Source organism: Neolamprologus multifasciatus, chromosome 20 (genome assembly GCF_963576455.1).
Source record: "Neolamprologus multifasciatus chromosome 20, fNeoMul1.2, whole genome shotgun sequence".
NCBI classification, from domain to species: Eukaryota; Metazoa; Chordata; class Actinopteri; order Cichliformes; family Cichlidae; genus Neolamprologus; species Neolamprologus multifasciatus.
The window spans coordinates 32180235-32191218 of record NC_140458.1 but is presented as its reverse complement, the minus strand read 5'-3'; the positions used below and the strand labels follow the sequence as shown (position 1 = coordinate 32191218).

The 10984-nt window shown below is 42.0% G+C and overlaps 1 protein-coding gene across 2 annotated transcripts; it reads right to left on the bottom strand.

The window, feature by feature from the left end:
* Positions 1-1383: 1383 nt before the first annotated feature.
* On the bottom strand, positions 1384-8301 carry amigo1 (adhesion molecule with Ig-like domain 1). 2 transcript variants are annotated; one of them, XM_085145882.1, is made up of 2 exons: positions 7748-8301; positions 1384-6940 (listed from the first exon to the last, which is right to left on the bottom strand). In XM_085145882.1, exon 2 carries the CDS (start codon positions 6831-6833, stop codon positions 5289-5291), a length of 1545 nt encoding a protein of 514 aa, XP_085002008.1. In that variant the 5' UTR covers positions 6834-6940; positions 7748-8301; the 3' UTR covers positions 1384-5288. The 2 variants fall into 2 exon arrangements, with proteins under 2 accessions (XP_085002008.1, XP_085002009.1); XM_085145883.1 differs by lacking the exon at positions 7748-8301 and adding an exon at positions 7218-7483.
* Between the last annotated feature and the right edge of the window lie 2683 nt (positions 8302-10984).

Below are 10984 nucleotides of genomic sequence, written 5' to 3'. Positions count from 1 at the left end.
AACGCTACATCCAGATGAACAGAATCAACTTTTGGAGATTTATTTTCCTGGATGATTGAGAATGCATCAAGACGTTTGAATGTCCCTGTAGAAGCCCAGAGAACTATTTCTGAAGACTAGTTAAAGAAATTTAAAAAAAGCTGCCCAAGAGAGTTCAGACTGAGTTCAGACACATGTTGCCTTTTAAGCTTTTAGAATTGTACAAACTCTGATTGTGACTTAAATACTGTATTTCCATGTATGTTTGCAGACCTCAATAGAATCGCTGCAGCTGACAAAATGTGAAGAAATCATGGCTGATTTGAGATTTTTACACACACCTGTAGATCTATTTATTTATATCAATGAACTAAATCCTGCTTCCTGTTTTAGAACATTGTGATTGTGGTGCACAGTCAAAGGTTTCTGAGAAAGTTTGCAATCATTTATGAATTATGTCTGTGAAGGTTCTCAGTCATCCAGGTCATCGTAGTCAAAGGAGCTTGGAAAGAAAAGCGTCTGGACTTCTTTAAGTTGCTTGAAGACGTTTCACCTCTCATCCAAGAAGCTTCTTCAGTTCTAAGGTCAAATGGTGGAGAGTCCCAGATATAAACCTAGTGGGAGTGTCCCCCCACAGAGGGACAAAAGGACCCCCTGATGATCCTCTAATCGCCTGAGCCAAGGTGTGAAACTGGGTGTGGGTCCCAATCAGCCAGAGTTTCGGGTGAGCTCATTGTGAAACCTGGCCCCACCTTATCATGCGAATTCCTGAGGTCAGATGGCCCAGGATGTGAGTGGGCGTTAAGGCGTCTGGGGAGGGAACTCAAAACTGGATTATAGATGGCAGACAGTTGGTGATCTTCAAGTAACTTAAAGAAGTCCAGACGCTTTTCTTTGCAAGCTCCTTTGACCATTTATGAATTAATTTGTAATACACAAGGGTGCCACTGATTAATTTTGGTGTTCTCTGCATAGATAAAATACCCGCTATCATCTAAGTGATCCCAGTTTTTCTAGCACCAAATATAGATTCAGTGGAACCATTATAAAAAGACATAATGCTCCTATGAAACTACTTACCCTACTTTCCTAGTGAACAGCAAATGTCAATATTTACAGACTGTAGTGTTTTACATAATGTTACCACTAGGTGGTGTCAAGGCATCGATGATGTATTTCATATGTAACCAACAGGATCTCTTCTATTCCCTCCACACGATACAAGCAAAATGTAACTTTGGGAAACTTAGATGTATTCGTTTCATATCCAAACTGGTACTAAATCTGAGAACATTGCTCCATACTCTTTATATAATGCAACACCTGCAAAGATGTGTATGCGAAGAACAAGTTTCATTAAACAACAATTTCTGATAAAAGTGAAATCAGAGGCAACAAAGAGTGTAAATTTGAATCTTTTATTAAGTCAAAAGATATATCAGTATTTTTTGTCTTTAACGCCTACTGGTTTATTCTTATGAAGTCAGAGAAGCTCCTAAGCATACCATGCAAAGCCATTCAACTTTAGCTGCGAGACCTTTCATTTCTTAGGGCAGTGACCAATCGTATCATCTTTGAAGCAGTGGTCAATAAACTTAGTGCTTTGTATGCTGTTAAAAGCTTCCTTCGTGTCCTTTGGAGACTAGCAGCACTCTTTTAAAGCACCAAGCTTTTAGCCTCAGCAAATCATGAATGTTCCCTTAACTGCTACTTCATAGCTAGATGAGTGGAGATGTGTGCCGGGCAGCGAGAGATCACTCTCTTCCCTAATTGGTGAGTCTAATGTACCATTAGGGTAAATAGCAAAGGGCCTGTAACATGCACAGATCTCGAGACCCAAACTTTGTCTCATTAATAGTACAAATATGAACTCTTTAAAATGTGATCCCTAAGTTTCATATTGTATGACATAGTCCTGAGATTTACTCACCCGCTATGTTTAAAGCCATTGAGAACCCATTACATTTCAGGAATTTGTTGGTGTGCTTGGAGATCATTCCTGATTTTTCTTTTAAAAAACAGGAAAAGATTTGTACGTACAGAAAAGCTCTCGCTTTGTTACAACACCGCTGCTGCAAAACGCACCTACTTGCATCTCCCTTCATCATCTGACATGTCACCAATGTGATAAAGCACTGCGCTGCTTATGGCTTTATTAGCAAAGTCAAATACTGGCTGAATATGACTGGAGGCTACATACTCACTGCCCATTAGGATGTCTCATATGCAATTATGCAGTTATTTCAAAAGTGTCCCCTTTTTCCCATGCAGAGTTTGTTCAGATATATTCTCCGTTTAGCCATATTCATCACCAGATGACTGTAAAATACATCGTCTTTCAATAAAAAAACAAAAAAAAACCAAACAACCCCCCCCCAAAAAAACAACTGAACTCCACCTGGCTTAAAAAATAAACACACGTATCCAGACTTGAATGTTAAAACAACTAACAAGATCACAGTGACAGACATAATGCAAAATGAACATCATCAGATTATACAAGGATACAGTCATTACACTGATAGAACATAGCAGTACACAACTAAGCAATACTGAACACACAAAGTGAGTCTCACTACGTATATATACTGTATATATAGTTATTAATATACATAGGAAGGCAGGTTTGCTTTGAAGAGAACAAAGACACTCTTTCTTTCTATTTTAGGTCCCTTGCAATAGCACTAATTTATACAGAATTGCAACCTGTATTTTAAATGACAACACAGAGGAGTAGACCACCCATTACCCACAGCAGATTTAACTGGACTGACATCGGGTTCATGCAGGGAAAACACAACCATTTCCCAGTGATCTGGTAATTTAGCGTGCTCAATAGCGGTAATATCTGTGTATTGTTTCCATTTTTAGCTTCTCAGCTTTTGTCTGGGGCTCGAAAAGGTGAGTAGTCTGAGTGGGGAACAGGTTAAAAGCTCAAAACGGGATTCTGTGAAATGTGAGCATCCTGACCAAATGGAACCAGTCTGCAGTAATGCTAAATGTGGCTCTATTTAAGTAGGATTTTTTGGGTTTTTTTGGTCCTCTTCGTTTCTCCACCTGGTATTCCAAAGTGTGAGAGAGTGGAATGATTCACACACACACCACCTCTCAGATTAATGTGACTTCCTTTTCTCGCCCACGCAGGAGACGTTTAGTGGTGCACGCAGTGTCTGTGACTATTCCACCTATTTTGCGTACAAGCCTACTGCACCCACAAATGTGTACGTCTTTGTGTGTTTAGCTGCAAGATATATTAATAACTATCATTTCTAATAGAAGGTATTCTTTGACGCTGAATTCAAAAGCGTAATGAATTATCATATCTTAAAGTGCTTTTCAAGTTGGAGTGTAAATGTGTAAAGAAAGGTGCAGGCGTTTCCCTCGTTAACGAGCTGCAGACTACCTAAAGGGCGTCGCATTCGTTGCCTAGTTGAACGATTGCTTTTGAACTAAGTAAGGGCAGCTTCAATGACAGCGGTACACAAACAAAGCAAACACATCTGGGCTGAATTGTGGCTGTCGGTATACAGAGCCAGGGAGAATGGTTTTGTGTTGCTGTGACTCATGATAACACACCAATCCCCTTCAGCTCAAAGAGACAAAGACACAGAAAGAAGAGGGACGCTACATCCCATCAAAGGAAGCAATTAGCATTTACTCCAGGCTGGCCTTGTTGTATTATGTCGCGAACACCGCGCGCGTTAATGAAATCTTTCTAGTTTTTGCTAAGAGACAGTCTCCCGTTTAAAAGTTGTTAATGAAATATGCGCCGCACACCAGGTGTCTTGCACATGAAATTACTTTTACAGTTAATTCATGTGTTGGCAAACGATCCCGGGTCCCCTGTGTTAACTGAAAATTTCCTGTCAGCAGCCACAAGCACTAAAATGAGCCTTTTCTTGTCAAATTATGCACAGCCTCATGTTACGCATAAGCTTAATTTTCTGGTGGAGTCGGGAGACTTTTTATTGTTACCTGTTAATACAACCTAGATCATTTTCTAACCACCATAACAAACAGCTACATTTTCTGTGATATGAGGATCTGCCCATCTGAGCAAAATGCAAGATGAAATACTTTATGACAAAGTTTAACATGTATGGGTAGAAACTTGTGCTATTCCGGGTTTTGTGCAAGGTGCAAAAATGCAATAAAATAAACTCTGCAGCTTTTTTTTTTTTGAATGTTGCGGCTGACAGAAACTAATGCTGTAACTTGGCCGGGAGAAGGAGTCAAACTTGACGGCAAGTGGCACCTCGGTGGACAACAAACAGAAGCCTTGTCATCCTTGTAAGGAGTGTGGCACCTTTCTGTATACAGAATTCAGACGATCTGTTGATAATAAATCATAACAAAATACTTCCCTGCACCTAATGTGTATCTGTCGGAGGTGCTCACTGCTTTTGATTGTGTAAGACTGCAAACGTTTCTTTGGGGTTATACTGTGCAGCAACTAAGAGGCAACTTTTTCGATGAACAATTCATTTGTGAAAAATAATTAGCGTGGAGTTAGTTGGCAGTTTTTTAAACTGATTCCCTTAACATATAGCTGCTGGAGTACGATGTAGGATGAATATGACCTGTGGTGGTTTGTGCTACCTCAGTGAATGACTAAACATCTGAAAAATCTGCATCTTTCTTTATCTTACTAGTCCAGTTCAGGCTGGGATCTCGGATAACATTGTTTTATGGCGCGCTGTTTTACTATAGAGGACTCAAGGTTAAGGTCAAATGTATTCATAGCCTAGTGACGTCAGTCAGTTTAAATCTCTTTCTCCTTGATAGAGGAGAGGTACATGAATCTGTGCTCTAATGTTTACTTACAATACAAGCTACTCTAATCCTTAATAATAAATATAATTATGAGCTACCCATGGATTCAGTATATATACTACTTGTGAACTAAAATTCTTCTTACATCTAATTTCCGTCTATGCCTTTTATTTTCCCAACTTTTTCAGTTTTATTGATCACTTCCTGAGTGCTGACGTCAACGACTGAACATCTACGTTTCGCTCTCGTAAGACTTAGTTTTCCCTTTCCGTCTACACTGATATTCCTTCACAGTATGAATATTAAGTGCTACAGATCAAAATGCTGGAAAAGTTCTGCCTATTGTCCTTTTTGACAACGAGACAGTTTGATTTTTACTCCCTTTGAAATCCTACTTTCACTTGCCAGCGACCGCAGGTGAACATTTCTCGGCAGTTTTCTCCCACAAGGTCACAGTTCACACGAACTAAAACATGGCTCACGTTGCATCACCTACATCCAGTCGTGTGGCATCCACTGTCTTTACCAGTCTCGTCTCAGACCACCATGGGAGTGTCTGAAAACACGGAGCTGATGGACTCTGCCACTGACTTCTTCCTTTTGCCCTTCATTAGAGAACCAGCCTCTGCATCCAGATCATCATCATCATCCTCCTCATCCCCGTTGGGGTTCAGCTTACCATTTTGTCCCTGCAAGTCCTTGGAGTCTATGAAAGCCACGTGCCTGTTCAGTTCGGCCTTGAGTGCCGGGTCCTCGTGGGTCGGTGTCACACTCAGCATTGAGGAGTGGATGCTGTCCTCGCCCCGAGTTTTACCCTTGTTAGGGCAGCAGAAACAGCGACATGGCGTCAGGTAAAGATACATAAGCACCAGCACCACACTGGCCAGGCAACCTACCAAGGTGGTGTATGCTGTGTTCAGGGTCTCCCCAGCCCCCTGCATGGTGAAATTGTGAACCTTGAGCACTACGTAGATAGTCTCATTAAAGCTCTCACTCGTGGCAAAGCAAGTGTAGGTCCCAGAGTCCTCAGACCTCACTGAACTAATCTGCAGACTCCCGTCTGACACGACTTTAGCTGTCTGGTTGCTCCCAGGTGTCACCAGAACATTACCGGGCAATGTCCAGGTCTTTAACATATTTCTGTGTTTGGTGTCGCAGCTAAGAATCAGTGTTTGCTCCAGAAAAGCCTCTTCATCTGCCTCCTTGAATGTGCTGCAGTTCATACTATCACCGCTGAGGTCAAAAACGCGTGCTTGGGTTTTTTGTGGGCCGGGTAAAACACAAGTGTAGTCGTCTTTAAAGTCCACGGCAGAATTGAGCTTTCGCATGTACCAGTGTACCAGGAGGGTGTAAAGGTCACAGTGGCACAGCAGAGGGTTACTGTGGAAGTAGAGGCCATTTTTAATCCAGGCGGGCAACACCTGGAGCTCGTCAATGGGCAAAATCTTGATCTTGTTGGTGGATACGTCCAGGAGGCTGAGTTTCTCTAGGCGGGTCTTATCTTTGACCAGCTCCACAGGGAAGCGGGAGATTTGGTTCTGGCTAAGGTACAGCTTCTGAAGGTTAATCATGCTCACGAAGGCTGTGCGGTCAATCTGTGAAATCTTGTTATTGTACAGCAGGAGGACTTCTAGGTTGACCAAAGGCTCAAAGATGAACTCATCCAGCTGCTTTAACTCATTAGAGGACAGGTCCAAGTAGCGCAGGTGCTTCACGTTTGTGAACGCCTCTGAAGACAGGAACTGGAGACCATTGTGACTGAGCAGGAGGTTGTGCAGATTCGGGAGCTTGGCTGGGGTCCACTCAGATTGCAGTCGGATTATCTCGTTATAGCTGACATCCAGCACAGAAGTGTAGAGAGGTAGACCAGTCGGGACGATGGTCAGGTTCATTTTGGAGCAGCTGACGATGTTCGCGGCGCAGATGCACATCTTATGGCAATTTAGCGTAGAACCCGCTGCCTCTGGGAGCCAGAGGAGAGTCGCGCAGAGGGCGAGAAATAAGGCCCATCTCTGGGACTTACTCCAGTGAGGTAATGTTTCCAACAGGCTGTCACCTGTTCTGGTGGAAGGCTGCAACATGCTTGCAGTTGTTCTAAATCCCAGAGAGTTTCAGTACAATCCCATTCTCAAAAGAAAAAGCGCGGAAGAGCAGCTGGAGGATTCTCAGGCACATTGCTAACTGAAGGCTGAAAGAAGCAGAAAGATAACGCTTTTAGACAGAGTGTTTGTAAACACAAAAACATCCATTCACAAAGCGGAGGGAAATGATTCAAGTCATAAAAATAGGACAATGGAAAATCCTGCATTTAAAAAAAAGGGGCGACCCCACCAACACAATTTCAAACACTCTCTCTCTTATTGAATGATCTTCTAACTGGCGGACCTGATTCGTGTTTTATTGAAATTTTAGCTATCGTTGTTTTATCTGTTATACATTAACTGCATTATTATAATCATACCTACCTACTGCAGACCACCAGAGTAAATAACCACATATATTTCCCCCCTCCGAACCAGCTTGAACCTACAATACCACATCCGCGGAAACCACTGTCTCCCAAGCTCACATCTCCCAAGCTCACATCTCCCAAGCGCACGAATAAAGACAACAAACTTTCCTCTGCAGCTTTGCACCGTGCGCGTCTTTCTTTAAAACAAGTACACAAGCACGCCGCAGACGGTTACTCACGCTAACCCATGTGCATTCACACTTTCTGGAAGACAAGAATTGCCCCCCCCCCCTCCCCATTTCCCTGGCTGACATTATTTTTCTGGCGCACATAAAAAGACACAAATGGCACTACGTTAAAAAAACACAACTAAAACATATAATTGTAAAACAGTGTGAATCATCATCACCATTTTCTGAAATACCCTTGCCCATTTGTGGATGAGCAGTTCAGTCGTTGCATTGCACCATTCTGCTGGAAAACAAACAGGCATCACACGCCGTGAGGCGAGGGATGGGGAGGGAAACCGAGAGGGACACGTACCTTCAACCGGGATGCAGCGGCGCTTAATTTCATTAAAACGGCCCCTTGTTTGTTTACAGCGTTGCTGCATTCAGATATCCGCCGTCTGAGTCTCCGTTGAGGACGGCAACGGATGCAGGGAGGAGGGAGAGCACTAGAGATCTCCTCGCCAAAATAATAATCCCCGTCCACGAGGCATCCAACTCTCGGTACAAAAAAAAAAAGATTATATAAAGAGAAGACAACTACACGTTCTTCTAACTAACGATCATCAACAGATAAGCGATCGCGTTCTGAAACCTATGATTTAATTCAAATGTATTGCTCGGAACAAGCACGACCGCACATCCGTGTCTTGCGGATAATTGGCGCATTTTGCGTTCGGATCTCGTCGGGTCTCTGCAGCTGCCACTGAGATAATCAAGAGTGAGCAGTCTGTATCTGACAAGCTTCCTGTGGATCCTCATAGGCCTGCTGCTTTCGCCGTGCAGCGCTGGTCTGCAGTGGTTGACGTGTGTTTTTCGGCTGAGGCAGCGCGCTAAAACCCAGAAGGCGCTGTTTACAGAAATTAGCTTCACCAAAGATACCCAGGAGAGGAAACGAACCAACTAAGAAAATTAGGCCAGGTTTTGGGGGGTTGCTTTTTTTTTCTTTTTTCTTTTTTCTTTTCTTTCTTTCTTTCTTTCTTTTTTTAAAAAAAGCTGAAGTATTTTTGCAGGTTTATATCTGCGTGGTTGTGATTATGTAGTATATTTGGTAGTTTTACATCACCAAGATTACCACTAATTTCAAGATTTTGTGCACATCTATGTTTTGCTAAAAACAAAAAAGACCCAAAACAAAACATTACATTATATATTTAAAAAAATATACAGAGGCCTTATTGACTGCTTGGCATTTCATATCCAGACCCATCACGCCAGGCAGACACTTGGACATGCTTTTAACAGGGCCTGCATGCAGATGTTGATCAGGTATGTTGTTAACCAGAAGCGATACAGTTATTTGGGATTAAAACAGTATCTGGTACAGAGAATCATTTGGTGGCTGGAGGCACATTTCACACACATGTGTGTGTCCCACATTTTTCTCTGCTTGTTCTGGTCCATCACCACTTCCCATCTGACAGATGAGCATGTTAACAGTGACTACATGTCCTGAATAGGGCTTCTATTTTTATTTTGGCACCATGGAGGTACCAATAAACAACCCCAACCCACCCAAAAAAGTTTGGACGCTGTGTAACATGTTATTAAAAACAGAATGCAGTGAATGGAAAGTGGAGCATATCAAATGTTTAAACTAGGACATTTTACTACGTTATGAAACATATTAGTTATGGCAGAAGCACACCTTTAAAAAACTGTGACAGCTGCAACAGAAGGCTGGGAAAGTGGTACTAAAAATAATAAATAAATAAAATAATTTTGCAGTTAATTAGGTTAACTGGCTACAAGTCAATAACATGATTAAGCTTAAAAAGAGCATCTTATTTTACCAGAGTTTCTCAGAAGTGAAGATGGGCAGAAGTTAACCAATCTGCAAAAAAAATAAAATGCTTTTTCAAAATGCAGGACAATTTCAGAATAATGTTTCTCAGCACAGAATTGAAAAGATGTTCAATATCTTATCCTCTACAGATTCTAATATCATCAAAGGTTTCTAAGAATCTGGAGAAATTTCTGTGCCAAGGCCGGAAAACAGTACAGTACTAGATGCCTGTGACCTTCTGACCCTCGGGAAGCAGTGCATTAAAACGAGGCATGATTCTGTCATGTAAGTAACTGCGTGCGATCAGGAACATTTAGTGAAATCTCCAAAAATCATTGTATGTGATTTCACTGTGCCATCTGCAAATACAGGTTAAAGCTCTATCAGGGGAAAAAGTAATCCAGAGCATGGTGCTGTTGGCTTTTCTTTGTGAAAAAGAAGATTGTTCTGTCATTTGGCAAATAAAAATTTAAAATTATTTTTGGAAAATCCACTTGACAGCAAAGGTGAGGGAACATCCAGGTTGTTATCAGTACTAAGATCAAAAGCCTGCATGTCTGACAGTACAGAGGTGTTTTGGTGCCTATGGTGTTTGCAGCATGCAGATCTGGAAAGGCACCATTTCGTTGAATAAGGTATATGCAGGTTCTGGAGCAACATCTGTTCCCATCCTGTCCTTTTTAAAGATGGCCTCGCATATTTCAGAAAGAGAATGCTAAACCAGCTACTGCAGCTAATACAACAGCCTTGGTTCATGGAAGAGTCCAAGAACTGACCGTCCACCAACTGAAAACATTTAGAGCATCGTGGGAAAAAAATACAACAAAATAACTGGTAGTTTATCTGACTGATAAATTCATGAGTCAACCTTGATTAAAAGGAGCTTCTCAGCAAAATCCTCTTTAGATGATCTGCCCTTTATTACTCTTCAGTAGATTGTTTTGGCATGATTTGCCAGTTCTGAAGATTTCCATTGCAGACATGTGTGCTTTGATTTTGAATGTAATTCTGTTCCTAAAATCCCAAACAAACACATTTGAAAAAGCTCAGCTTCGAAGCCTCTTTCCAGAAATCATGACCCACTTACTCAAACTTGCACAAACCTCGTTGTGAGCACTTTTATGTAGGAAGTATTTTCCCCAGTGTTGGGACTAACGCGTTATTAAGTAACGCGTTACAGTAACTACGTTAGTTATTATGCCAAAATCAGGAACGCGTTAGTCGTTACTGGGATTTAGATAGGGTCGTTACTTCGTGTGGTGGCTATCGCAGAGCTTCCACAGATTCAGTAACATTAGCAAGTGGTGGAGGCCAGCAGGTGGAGGAGGGAAAGGGGACGCAGAAGGAAGAGAGACCCGAGGCGGCCGCCGGTCCGAGTGTGAACTGAACTTCAGGTAAGAAGTTATGACCTGCAGTCTATCTGGGTCAGATATAAACCAAGTTTAGGTGGAGTTTATTTTCGTTATTCTGACTTTTTCCGTACGGCGTACTAGCTAGCATGATGGAGTTTCTATACAGCTGGGTGGGTGCTATGATGTTACTGATGTTGAACTTTATTTTGTTCGTACGGTTAATTATTAGAGTTTCCAACCGTCCCGTAAAAAACAGAATCGTCTGGTATTCAGAGAAAAATAAAACCAGGATTTTTACGTAGCTGACAGCTGGTAACTGTGCAGGGGCGGGTCTAGCAAAGTGTTGCCAGGGGGGCAGGTGGGGCATTAACAGGGAGAGGGGGGCACAAAGAAATACTTTCTTATTCTCATTTAA

Coding starts and splice junctions, on each gene's coding strand:
- amigo1 (XM_085145882.1), bottom strand. CDS start 6,833: ATGTTGCAGCCTTCCACCAGAACAGGTGACAGCCTGTTGGAAACATTA.